This window comes from Coptis chinensis, chromosome 1 (genome assembly GCF_015680905.1).
Source record: "Coptis chinensis isolate HL-2020 chromosome 1, ASM1568090v1, whole genome shotgun sequence".
Classification (NCBI taxonomy): Eukaryota; Viridiplantae; Streptophyta; class Magnoliopsida; order Ranunculales; family Ranunculaceae; genus Coptis; species Coptis chinensis.
The window spans coordinates 14,807,703-14,821,353 of NC_141456.1; the positions used below are offsets into that span (position 1 = coordinate 14,807,703).

General features: G+C 38.4%; 2 protein-coding genes and 1 pseudogene across 2 annotated transcripts; all 3 read right to left on the reverse strand.

Moving 5' to 3' along the window:
- Positions 1 to 3,987: 3,987 nt before the first annotated feature.
- LOC147522397 (uncharacterized) lies at positions 3,988 to 6,025 on the reverse strand. The gene is made up of 2 exons (XM_086593223.1): positions 4,558 to 6,025; positions 3,988 to 4,395 (listed from the first exon to the last, which is right to left on the reverse strand). The coding sequence occupies exons 1-2, from the start codon at positions 5,254 to 5,256 to the stop codon at positions 4,300 to 4,302; spliced, it is 795 nt and encodes a 264-aa protein (XP_086449349.1). The 5' UTR covers positions 5,257 to 6,025; the 3' UTR covers positions 3,988 to 4,299.
- On the reverse strand, positions 6,021 to 13,090 carry LOC147522398 (tRNA(adenine(34)) deaminase, chloroplastic-like). The gene is given in 5 exon segments (XM_086593229.1): positions 6,021 to 6,291; positions 8,340 to 8,467; positions 9,096 to 9,183; positions 9,272 to 11,868; positions 11,870 to 13,090. Coding segments are annotated over 5 exon segments (4,155 nt in total). The 5' UTR covers positions 12,941 to 13,090.
- LOC147522399 (protein SAWADEE HOMEODOMAIN HOMOLOG 2 pseudogene) lies at positions 6,368 to 7,350 on the reverse strand (annotated as a pseudogene).
- Positions 13,091 to 13,651: the final 561 nt, after the last annotated feature.

A 13,651-nucleotide genomic window follows, 5' to 3' on the forward strand; every position in this document is an offset into this window, starting at 1 on the left:
AGAACGTATGTGATCAAGATGAACTATTTCACCAAATTACAGTACGCCGATAAAGTAGAACGGGTTGCTGAACCAGGAAGAAAAGGATTTAGTCCTAATCTGCCCACTTTCACACTAATATAAAGTCCAGATGATCAATGAGATGTTAGGATCAACTTCTACTTCCTACGTATACTAGTCCAGTAAGTAATGGGGACCTCTAATATTGGTGAATTAAGGCCTATTAGCTTGGTAAGCATTTTGCTTAAACCTCAAGAACCTATAACCTCTACAGTGACAAACAAACCGCCATCCACATTGCCAGTAATATAGCCTCCCAGTAGCGAATTAAAAACCCTGAGGTCAATTGTCAATTTGGCCACGAGAAAGTTGTTATAATTTAGGATGGAACTTGCTGCTTAATGTATTTTTCCAAAATCCATTGGCAGATATCTTGACTATGGAGCTACCCAACACCACTTTCAGTTATATTTTTACCGAGCTGGGGTGTATTGCTGTACACGCCATATTTTAAAAATAATTATGTCGTGTTGGACACATACTCAATTTTTGTTATTTTCAATGAATCACGAATACTTCAACAGAGGCAAAGAATCCGTATTGGACACATATCAGACACCGATACGCGCGGATGCGCCTTGGAAACATGTCGGATACTCCACCGCAAGGCCCAAAATATCGATATCGATCAATATATCGGTGTACCCAAAAACTGATATATATCGGATATATTTATTTTTTTTGGTGACCAGTCCAAACTATTTAAAATATCGGATATATCGGAAATATATTGAAAATATTGGATTTATATTAAATAATGGTCAAAAAGTCAACCGATATATATCATAAATATCGGATATATCGATTATATCGGCGATATAAAGTTTTATATATGAAATTCCGATATATATCGGAAAAAAATGTTTTATATTCGGTGGATATATGTCGGAAATATCGATGTCAGTGTACTAAAATACTGATATATATCGGCGATATATCAGATATATCGGCGATATTTTGGTCCCTGCTCCACCGTACTCTGATTTATTTAATACATTTTATTAGATTTTTTTCTATTTGTAAAAGATGGATATTCAGCTAGTGTCGAGATAATGAGAAGAATAGACAAAAACGTGTGATGTCAAATCTGCCCAAAGACATTCTGTTAAAGACCTTGGAGCAATTTCCAGTACATACATTAAACGATATATCTAAGGCGAGTATGCCCTCAATGGTCAAACTCAATACTAGATCCATGTTTTGCTAATCACCATCTCCTTCGTTCGGAACCTGGTATACTGATTCTGGATAGAGAGAATTAAGACACCAAGTGTGATACTTATGTTGTGGAGATTGAAAACGGGGAGGTTGTTATACGCGATTTGAGTAATAAACTTTCACATATGGTAGTTGCTAGTTGTAATGGTTTGGTTATGATTAGGTATGTGGATAAGCCTCGCCATTTTTGTGTCGCGAACCTTCTCACGAAGACTAATTAATTATTTATCTTATATGCATTATTTCAACAAAATTATGCATTTATTTCAATTCACAAAACTAGAGTACTAAAAATTTAATATGGACTAATGAAGTCATTACTTAAACCATTAATTGATATTACTATGTCTATATATATTTACATAATCTAGTTCACAAGTCTACAACAATTCAACAAATTGTTAACTTCCTATAATGTTATAAGTCTGTATAACTCTATTATCATATAGAAAAAACTATAAAAGATTAACATTGAAAGTAAAAAATTACCTTGTTTTGTTTTGTTTTGTTTTTATTTTAAGTGGAAATTTTATTAATAATAATGATAACGAGTTTTACAAATAATTAAGACAAACGCACAACAAGCTGCGCTGTATGCAAGTCTTTCCTAAATTTGTTTTTTGTTTTTTGTTTTTTGTTTTTTTTGTTTTTTTCCGGGTTGAGGTCTGACGCTTGTTTAAAAAGTGAGAGTGAAAGAAAGGAGAGAGAGCTTACGGGTTTGTTATAGGTGATTAGAATTATGCAAACTGGTCGGTTGGGCTTTGACTATTTGTTTCTTTTATTAACCCATCAAACATTCAAAGACACATTCCCTCTTTAATGGTTTTGGACTCAAAATAAATAATAAATGATAATTTTATAAGGGCAAAAAGAGACGTAAAAAAAACGTTGGTTAATTACAATATTTTTTATTAGTCTTTGTTTTATACTATTTTTTTTGTTGATTATATTCTCACTGAATTTTTTTGAAAGTTTGCTAAAATAATTACAAGTTTTCTGTCACTTATAAACCTCTAGGTTAATTACAATGGAAACTTTTACGGAATAACGAAATAAAAAGGTAACATGGGGAAAATAGTTGGCTCCCGGAACCTCTTTGAAGTACCTTAGAACATAAACTTTCCTTTATCTAGAGAATGTAACATAATAGCCTTGTTTCACACCGTACTTGCCAGGTTTAGGCAACAACAACCCCAAGAGACTTTTTGTAGGACAACTAAGTTTGGTTAACTCATATTCGCACAACTGTTTTTTTTTTTTTCAGGACTATTGGATCAATGAGCCTTGTGATGTCGAGCTCTTGGCTGGAAGAGTGACAAATCTGATTTTCGGGACAACAAGACATCGGTCTGGAAGAGTTACAAAGGAAACCCCATAAGGTTTTTCAATAGCCGCAACCTCAAATAGACCACCACTCTCCTTTAATGATGAGGAGACAACAATACCTCTCTTCATAGCCAAAGCTGAAACATTAGAGCATCTTTAGGAGAGACATTATCCTAGCATCAAACACCAAATTATTGGTGTTTTTTCATCTTTAAGAGAGACACATTTTGATAAAAACACCAAATCGGCCAAAATTTTGTGTTTGCTTTGGTGTTGTATCAAATCTCTCTCGCGGTTTTGGAAAAACCGCGTGGAGAGAGGGAACATAAAAAATGAAGAATGAAGAGAGCCATGCAGGAAACACAGGGTTAAAAGATGATAGCATGCGGTATGCGACACACTATGCGGTTTCTAGAAAACCGCGTGGGCTTGGGCTTATGTGGTGGGCGTCTTTGGCGCGGTTTTGCGAAAGCAGCGTGGACTATATGACACGATTTATCCAAAATTGCTGCATTTGATGTCAACTTTTTGATATTGCCTCATGAAGTTGGTTGGTGTAAGTTTGGTTTGGTTAAAAAATTTGGTGTTTTTTTGGTATCACTCCTGAAGATGACATCTTTAGAAGAGATACCAAAAAAACACCAAATATTTGAACCAAACCAAATACCAAACCAAACCAACACCAAGCAAGTTCAGGAGAAACATCAAATATTCGACACCAAACCACGCTAGGCTTTCACAAAACCGCGCAAGAGACCAAGCCCAAGCCCACGCAATTTTCGGTAAACCGCCACACATCAAAATTTGGTGTTCGAAACACTTCGAGACAGAGGCCCAAACTAACACGAAAGCCCACGCGGTATTCGCAAAACCGCGCGGTTTATCCAAAGAGAGATTTGATACAGCACCAAAGTAAACACCAAATTTTCGCCAATTTGGTGTTTGCTTTGGTGTTTTCATCAATATGTGTCTCTACTGAAGATGAAAAAACACCAAATTATTGAAAATTTGGCATTTGATGCTAGGATAGTGTCTCCACTTATTATTATAATAGTCTAAATTTTGTGATAAGAGTGCAAACTTGAATGCCAATACCATCTATTGCGTTGGAGTCTTGGCGATAAACAATCATATCTCTATAACATGCTATAGATCAATTTCTCGTGTTATTTTTGACTTGCCATTCTAACGTTACATCTTGAGCAAGAATCAATTCAACACAATCACGTTCATCTATATATGTTAGACCGGTTTATTATCGAAAAAAATATATATATGTTAGACCGGAAAAATGTGAAAATTTGGAGGAATTGGTTTTAGAAAGAATGTTTATGTTGCTTAATGATTTGATGCACGGTTGAGACTTGGAGAATTCTGCATGTATTGAAAGTAACACCAGACTATCTGTTTTAGATCAAATGTGTTTGAATACATTTCTCGAAAAGAATGAGGACAATAGGTGTTGGGATCATTCGATCCTTGCTTAACCATGCTGCATTATAAACCGTGAAGCGTTTAAAAGTGCAGCCCAAGCCGAGGAAACATTTCTGATCTATTACTGCTGATTCCCTAAGCTTTGGGCGCAACATGTGATTATTGAACCAAAATTTTTTTGAAGAACGGAATTAATGCGTGCAGTACATTATAGTTTGAACAAATGTTTTTTCTTTTCTTTTTTAAAAATTGCAAGAAGGTCTAGCCTGTTACTGCAAGTAGAGCAAGAACAACTAATCCAATCCTCAAAGAACTTGTCCGTAGTCCTCCCTGCTGATACACCGAGGTCCCATGATTCTGTAATTGATTGGAAAAAGGATTAGTATTGTTGATATCAAGAGAGCAGGCCTAGCGAAGTCCTATATGACTATATCTACTTATGCCATGCTAAAGTTTCAGAAGTAATGCTAAGAACAAAAATTTGAGATAAATGAAAACTTGTTGACTCAATCACATTACCAGATTTGGTGTTGGTGCTGGAGCAGTGACATCCTCAGAGTTTGCAATGGGTGGTGCTGGAGGGCTAACAACAATTGGTGCTGGCGCTGGTGCATGATGATGATGATGCTTATGTCTGCGCTTCTTCTTTTTGCTCTTTGTAGGAGCTGGTGCAGGTGAGGGCACTAGATCTGGTGATGGTGATGGTGATGGTGCTGGTGGTTCAGTAATTGGTGCTGGCGCTGGTGCTGGTGGTGTCTTTGGTGGCGAAGGCATAGGTGATGGTACTGGTGTTTGCTTCGACGGTGTTGGTGCAGGTGGCATTACCACTGGTGTTGGTGACACCTGTGGTGGTGGTGGTAGGGAGGGTGGAAGAGGTGCACGTGAAGCTGGCGCTGGTGGCAATTTTGGTGTTTGGGATGGGGCAGATAGTGGTGGACTTTGAGCTGGACTTGAAGATGGTGGTGGTGTAGTAAGTGGGCTAGAAGATGGTGGTAATTCAGGAGCTGCTGAAGCTGTTGGTGTGGTGATTGTGGGAGCAGTAGCAGCCGTGTTCGAGGTGGTTGTACTGCTATAATTGGTGGCTTTGAAGGCGCCACTGCAGTCTGTGCGCCAACAACGTTTATAGAAATCAAGACACAGGTCAAGATAGGAAAGTACCACCATGAGCTCATTGTTTGGAGATGAGAATATAGGGAAAGAATATTTGTTTATATACATAGGTCTGGAGAAAACTTGAAAGGAGCAGGGTTTGGTGAGTGTGGAGAGATGTATACTTCATATGAATAGACTCTCCGACTACTACATTATGGGGAATGTGGGATTGCATTTAGGTAGAGGACTGGCTTGCATATAGGTAGAGGGGAGGGCAAATGCAAGACAAACGGATGACCGAATTCTGTAAAACCAAAAGCAAATAGGTGGAAACATGTTAGAGTGGCAGAGAAGTCACTGATCAAACAATGTATTTTGGATAGTACAGTTCCATACAAACCATTACGTAAATTTAGTTGTTCCAGCCATAAGTTTCAGGTTAATACAATTCCAGCCGCTAGTAGATAACTTACTGAATTGTACATTCATGAACTGTCACAAACCCCAACGCTAAAGTGATACAAACCATTGTAAAAAACGCAAGCCATACAAGGCTACAAGCTAAGGGACACAAGCTAAATATATAAAACAAACAGGCGGCATTGAAAGTTCAAAAGCCTACAAAACCAAGTCACTTCAAGGTTTAAGACGTTTTTATCCTATTGTAACTTAAGGGCTTTCCAAGTATTTTGCAGTGGCAGTTATTGCACAACACTAATTCCCCTGTTGAACGGTACATCTCTTACCTAACTAAATCATGGAATTATACTCAGAAAAATTGCAATTTTCATAGTAACAAGTAAATATAACTATAGAAAATGTAGTGACTTCGGTCATGCAAACATTCAGCGCAACATAATTGAACAACTGTAGAACCAGATTTCCACATGCTACAGACAAAACATGATGCTGAACATGTCATGCATCTTTGAAAAGAATTTTGAGGGATGATGTGAAACAGGCAGGCTTGAAGTTGTTGGTGAATCTTCTTTCTTCTCCTTTCTTCTCCTAAGCTGGAAGAATTGCTGCATTGCATCAGCACATTCACTTGCCAAAATACCACGACGAATTGTCATTTTTGGGTGAAATGGATGGACTGGAGCAGCTGCTTGATTTGAAAGACTAGAACTGCCTCCTGCTTCACCCCCATCAGGAAAAAGTCTGCAAGTGATAGTTTGAGTCAAAACATTTGCATCGTTGAACTTCAAGCACAATTTTTCTTTTCACAATGGTAAGATCAAGGTAACAATCAGCTAGAAAGTAGTATTGACTGTTAACCGATGGAAAAACAACAAACAGATGAACCCGGTATCCCAAGTTATTCCAATTATTACTTTATTAGGGGTGATCTTGGACACACCCATAAAAACACTCCCGTACCACATAACTAACTAAAGTTTTTGCCATACCCCATAACCGCCTCAATAAAAAAATAAAAAATAAAAAAAAACCGACCCAAAAGGAAACAACACACGGCCAAGGTTGTTGAAAAATCCTTCGTGGTTGTATGTATCGGATGAGAACCCGTAGAAGTCGTAACCGGAAAGTCTGGTAGCTCCCTCCTTTTTAATTTGAATTTGAACTTTGTCACTTCCAGAACTAATATCCCTCAAAGTGCTGATTGAAGGAAGAGTCCCTGTACTCTTTGGTTCTATGCTGGCCTGCTCATTTGATGCATGCAGTAAATGCAACCTGTAATCAGTTTCAGGCCGACGACACTTTTCTGAGGGGCACAATTTCCTCCGACTGATCATGATCGTAACGCATGGAACCTGCAACGACATCCTCATACGTTATGCCTCCTCCTTTGTGCGTCAAGGATGTGGGCATCAAAGTAAAGAGCTTGGTCTTTACCTTCCTAAAAACAGAGTATAAGGTCCCCAGAAAGTACAGCAACACGTTCTGATGCTTCAAGGGAGAGACCGCTGTCTCACATGCTTGCACTCATTGACCCACTCATCCTCATCTGCCCCAAAACCGGCGAACCGAATTCAGACTTCCGGATCAACTGTCTCAAACATCCTATGAGAAATAAAAGTAGAGACGTCGTACCATGCCCCATCCTCCAAACTCCATTGAAGCATTATTATCCAACCAGGTCCTTACTAAAGGAAAAGTCACATAACTATTAGCATTCCTCATGGGGATTGAATCATCACGAAGCATAGACGAGACAGACAATTTGGCAGGAGACTTAATAGTTTTGGCCTTATGAGCATACAATTCCGTCAAATGATATTGGAGTTAGTTTTGACGACATTGGAGCTTTAGAAAAAGTCAAGGAGACATTAAAGGAATTGGTGATGCTCCAAGACGTTAAAGGAATACATAATTTTTTTTGAAAGTAATACTGGCCAAGAAGAGACGGCTTCCTCAGCATTGATTCTTCAACCTATTGGCACTTCTGTTTCGACAGAAGAAACAAGTTAAATTAAGCTCTGTTGCAAAAGAGGTGGGGTTTCAGCTTTTATCTGACAATTTTGAGGTTAAATTAGCAGAGTTGTTGAAGCTGCAGACCGATAGCAAATCTAACAAAGCATTATTGGAAGTTCCAACAGGAAACATTGTTGAGAATGATGTGAATCCAGTTAAAGCAAATGTTCATAACGATGAAATTTGAACTCTACTAGAGCCTGAGGACATAAGAGGACTTGAACCTTCCAAAATTAAAGAAAGGAAAGTAACTTACATTGTGAAATGTGGAACACACACCGATTGTTCCTTCATCACCCGATGAAAATCCATTTCTTTTATATTATTTATTTATTCTTTTCAAATAATTTAACATATTGTCATTGTTTTCATGTAAACACAACTTCGCCCGAAGTTGACTCGAGATTTCGAGGTTTTGAACACTGGTTTTGGGTACACTTAATTAAAAAAAAATGTAACTTAGGAACCTAAATGTGGCTTAAACAATTTTATTTATTTATTTTAAAGCTGGGGGTACGGGAGTGTTTTTATGGGTGTGTCCAAGATCACCCTTTATTAGTCCTATTGTCAGCTAATCACGACCATATGGCCTATTGGACTCTTAGTAAAAGACTGAAAAAAACCAGATAATTCATAATTAATATCAGGCTGCTAAAGTTTTATATAATTCAAATAACAAATTCAGTATAAACTAGAGTCTATGAAGATAAGAAAAGATCAAAGAAAAATGAAACAAACAATTTGCACAAGAGAACCAACATTAACTGCAATCATACCTAACCCAGCTACCATCAGCTCCTAAAAGCTTGTTGGGAGCTCCCCACACCACTGTGTCGATTCTAGCTTGAAGAATAGCACCCGCGCACATGGGACATGGTTCAAGTGTTACATAAAGGGTTGTCCCCTGTGCAAAGATTTCAGGAGAGGTAAAATAGTTATCAGAAATATATATATATATATATATAGAAGGTTCCGTTTACCATACTTTTTATACCATGCCCCATAACTTTACCTAGTTTTTTGTGGATGTGTTCAACTAACCATAAAGATCACCTCTATAAAATTTCAACTCATTTGATAAGGTTTAACTATATCAAAAGATGATTGCAAAATCGAAAAATCTGAGCCATTAAAAAAAATCCAAAGTTGACAACAATTTTTAACTAGGTTAGAGACTTCCAAATTAGATGAATTTTTTTAGAGATGTTATCTATGGTTAGTAGATCATATCCATGAACTATTAATACTTAAGTAATCTTGTAAGGGTGTTTGATATAAACTATGGTATAAAAAGTATGGTAAACGGAACCTGCTCCTATATATATATATATATATGTTACACTTTTTCAGAGAGCTTTAAATTTTTTCAAACCATATTTCATGAAATGGCTTTTTAAAATAGTAACAAGATTCGAAATTCAAGAAGCCGAAGTACTTTACATTGCATGTAAATTAGATCCACTCAGTCAATTAAGTTGGAGTAATTTAGCCTATGGGTTAGAAGATAGCAAGCAATGTTTACAAGAACATACCGAGAGTCTCCATGTCTGAAGTAACTTAGAGGCTTCACGTATGCAAATCATCTCGCATGAGCAGTGGAATCTAAGTAAATCTTCCACTCTGAAATACAGACAATGATTAAACATTCCCTGGTTGGTATAAAGCTAATCTCAGAGGCAAAGAAAGCATAAGCTGTAAAGACACTTACAGATTGCATCCTCGAGCAACAATTTTTCCATGCTGTACAAGAACGGCACCAACTGGTACTTCCCAAACATCAGCAGCCTTTTTTGCTTCTAAAAGGGCTTCCTTCATAAATATCTCATCTGTTTTTCTCTGTTCATTTTCAAGTGTATATGCTTCTTCCCATTCTTCAAATGTTTGTGTCTTAACCTGCTTATTCCTTTGAAGCTTCCTGTGTTTCAATTCACCATCCTTCACCTCAGCTCCAGAGGATTCAGTTGGACTCTCTCTGCCAGGTTGCTCCATCTGCATGAAGCCGCTTCTAGATGCAACAGCTTTATCACTATCAGATATTTCGTCATTGACGGCGGGAGAACGCGTCAAGTGCCTTGGGGGGAATGGTAATGATAAGGAGGCTGTCAAGTTGCTGGAAGGAGTTTCACTATTTCTCCTTTCATCGACGGCGGGAGAACGCGTCAAGTGCCTTGGGGGGAATGGTAATGATAAGGAGGCTGTCAAGTTGCTGGAAGGAGTTTCACTATTTCTCCTTTCATCAGATTTCCAACTAAAAGTTTCCCCCTTTGAAGCTGAAGAAGCACCTTTAGATGCAGAACTGCCTTCTAAAGTATTTAAAGAAGAAACTGCATCAGCCTTGATTTCAATTTTATTGTTGTTTGAACTCATACATTCAGAATCACCTCCTAGGCTCTGAGTTCCAGTTTTCCCCAGAGAGGGTCGGAGGACGAAGATCCACCTAAATTTTGGCATGCTTTGTCTTCCCTTCTTGACATTCTCATCATCTTTTTCATCAGTATCATGACTAGAAAACCACGCCTCACTGCCAACTGACTCATTTGAAGAACTCTTACCACCTGAATTGATGGTTGAGTTATGAGTTCCAGAACGTGCACCCCACCGCAATCTAACTATATCTCCAACAATACTCCACAAGGACTTGCCAGTCCTGACAATGGCACTTTCAGTAGCAGAAGGGACTTTCCCAGGTGCTTCACCCCTAGCAGGTTTGGCAGCAGATGGACCAGCCACATCCCACATTTCATCTGAAGGTCCTCTCACTCGAGACCTTATAAATGATCTCCTCGAATCATGCACCTGAGAGTGGGCGCCCTCAGGTACTTGTAGACTAGAAACCTGCTGTGTGTACTCTTCATCATTGTAATTCAAGGTTGTTTGGGATGATGTCTTCTCCTCCTGAAGTTCAGATATTGATACTTCATGAGTTAATTTCTCCACAAACTGCCTAACAAACTCTGTGGAAGATTCCTCAAGGCGGTTTGCTGAACCTAATGCATCTTCATGGAACATGATATCTGACTTCTCCTCATACATGTGATCCTTTCCTAATCCCCTATCTAATTCACCGGGGGAAGATGGAGCTATTTCTTGCTCATATAAAGTACTAGAGCCACTACCCGGCGTTTCAGAATAAACATCTCCTTTTGCACATCCACTACCAGGTTTTTTGTAGCAAACATCTTCTTGGGACGTTCCATCTACAATTTTAGATGGTGGCGGCACCACTGTTACCTGTAAATTCTTACCAGTTTCCTTCCCATCATGTATTCGTTGGTCAGAAGCACGCTGATCAAAATTTAATGTTTGAGAACTAGAACCCCGGTTAGCAGAGTTTTCCCTAAAACTTGATATTTCAGTAAGCCTTTCAGAGTCTTTCCTTGACCTAAGTTGTTTGGTTTCGTGTTCACTTTCTTGCCAGGATTTTCCTCCACTCGCTTCCCCGATGAAGCTCACAACTGAAACTGAGCTTTCTTCTTGGGGAATCATTTGTATTTCAGAAGATCTTTGGAAACCACCGACAGTTGTCATATCACTGACACTGGTCGCTGACATACCAGTTAGGTCTTGGGACCCTTTAGTTGATTTGGTTTCCTGAACAACTCGTTGATCAGTTTGCATTAGTCGCAGTTCTGCCTCATGAAATGAACTCCGGAGTGAAGTTGAACTCTCTTTCCCGCTCTTTGAGCTGGCGCCATACAGCCTCTGCGAAGTGGAAGTCTTTCTTATGTCACTGTCGTAGCTCTTTGACATTATGGGGACAACTGAGGCTGAAATTTCATCTTGGGGACTCATTCTCCTTTCAGAAAGTTTTTGGGAATTACTAACTAATGCTGTATCACTGTTACTGGTCACTGATGTAGTAGTCAGGCCTTGCGATTCTTCAGTTGATCTGGTTGCCCAACCAACTTTTTGATCAGATTGGATATCTTGCACTTCTGCCTCTTGATATGAACTCAGAAATGATGTGGACTCTTCCATGTTCTTCAATCTAGACTCAGAAAACCTCTGAGAAGTGGAGCTCCTTCTGCTACCATTGTCATGGCCGTCTGACATCCTAAGTTGGTGCGACTTCCTTCTTGATTCAATTTGCTCAATACTAAAGTTACCAGTCTGGCTAAATCTCTTTCTCTCTTCGTCCACCGAATCCACTGTTGCAGGAAGGCTTTCTTCACTTCCTCTAAAGCTAGGCTGGGACCTGGAAGCACTTCCTGCTTGGCTGTTTATCTGTTTTGTTTCATCAACTGAAATGGAGGACAATAAAGAACTATCTCCTCTACCGCTGAAGCGATTTTCGGAAGCAGAACTTCGTTTTCGCATCACTTTTATGGCTTTTCAGGACATTTGAACGATTTGTTAAGGACTCTGTCCTTGATTCCTCTTGTCTGGCTGACACATCTGTACGCATGTTCTTCCTCACATTTCTTGAATGGAAATTAGAACCAGCCTCCACGGAAGTATATCCCACTGAATCATTTCCCCCTGTTGAGATTCCCTGGAGTCCTGTGCCATCATTGTCGTTCCTTGTTGACTGTTCTATTACATTCTTCACTATAACCTCATCTCTCCCCCTTCTAGATTCCTTGTTCTTATTCCTTCTTGAAGATTCAACAACAGCTCTGTTATTAAATTGAACATCCACATCACTTTCTTCAATCTCATCCGAAGACAACAGAGAGTAGTAAGACGAACAGGCAGAACCGTCTTTTCTTAACTCAAGCTTTTCACCCCTCAAAGAACCTTTCGTTCTTCCCAACAACCTACTCTCATCTTCCCTCGACTTTCTGACATATTCAAACCTACCCTTGGCATTCCACTTGCTAGAATCACACTCCACATCTTTTTCCCTTCTCCTATAATCACTAATCCTACTCTTCTCTCCACGAGCTCTCTCTGCCGCAAACCGACTTCTCCGTTCTCTAACACCAACATAATTCTCATCACACTCCTCACTTAACAAACTGAGCATTGCTTCCATAGTCCCATCACTACCCAAATCACAACTCTCACTCCCCTCCTCCCACACCATACAATCAATCCTCCTCCTCCTTCTCCCACTACACCTACACTGAAAACTCTCCTCTGCAGTGCAACACTCATTATAACAAACCCGACCGACATTGCAAATGGGTAATCGACAAAATCTATCCCCACCACCCAAAACCAACTTTCTAGAAGCTGGCCAATGAATTAAGGTAGATTGTCTTAACCCATAGAAAAACCTAGGGCCTAATGATACTCCATTAATAGGAAATGAACAACAAGTACATAATGAACATGATGAAGCTCTATTATTCAATAAATAACAATCATTTGAAGAATAATAAACACACCCTCTGCTCCTATAAGTTATACTTGAGCTTATATAAGCATTTTGCATATTGTAAATCAGTTCAAAATGAACTTCTTACCTCAATTCAATTCAACTGTTTTGATTTGATGGTGTTCAGAGAAATGAAAATCTATGCTTCTGTTCCAGAAAAATGGACACCTCATTTTTTATCAGTTGACACTCGATCTAATAAATCTCTTAAACCTCAATTCAACTCACCTTTAGGCCCATTTAGGCATGGGCTTTAAAAAGTTCTAAACTACTTCCTGGGCTCCTAAGTGGGCCACGTTACGTGGGCCTTGCAACGGCGAAGTAAAACCTCACCAACTTAGTTACGCATCCATGTATTTTTTATTTAATTATTTGTTTTCTCGTATACATAGCTAGTAAATTTGTGGACGACAAAAATTCGATACATAAATTATTCGTTAAAAATTTTAAATTTTGAATAATAATATGTTTAAAAATTTGGCCAAAAAAACGAAAAAAACGTCAAACATACAATTCGTCTTTTATACGCATATAATACGGAAAAAATCGGATATATTTTGTTGCATTACAAGTTTAGAATGTAATAATTTGTCATAATTGCTCATTAACTACACATACATAACTCAATTTTTCATTTATATTTATTTGCTAACACTTTAGTTATTCGATATTCTTTAGGTATGAAAAATTCTAATTTAAGTGGATTTTCAAAACCTTTCATTTTGAAATTGCATCATACATTTTATAATACGTTTTTTTCATTTAAAA

Coding starts and splice junctions, on each gene's coding strand:
- LOC147522397 (XM_086593223.1), bottom strand. CDS start 5,256: ATGTATATAAACAAATATTCTTTCCCTATATTCTCATCTCCAAACAAT. Junction 4,396..4,557: donor CAGCACCAACACCAAATCTG/GTAATGTGATTG, acceptor AATCAATTACAG/AATCATGGGACCTCGGTGTA.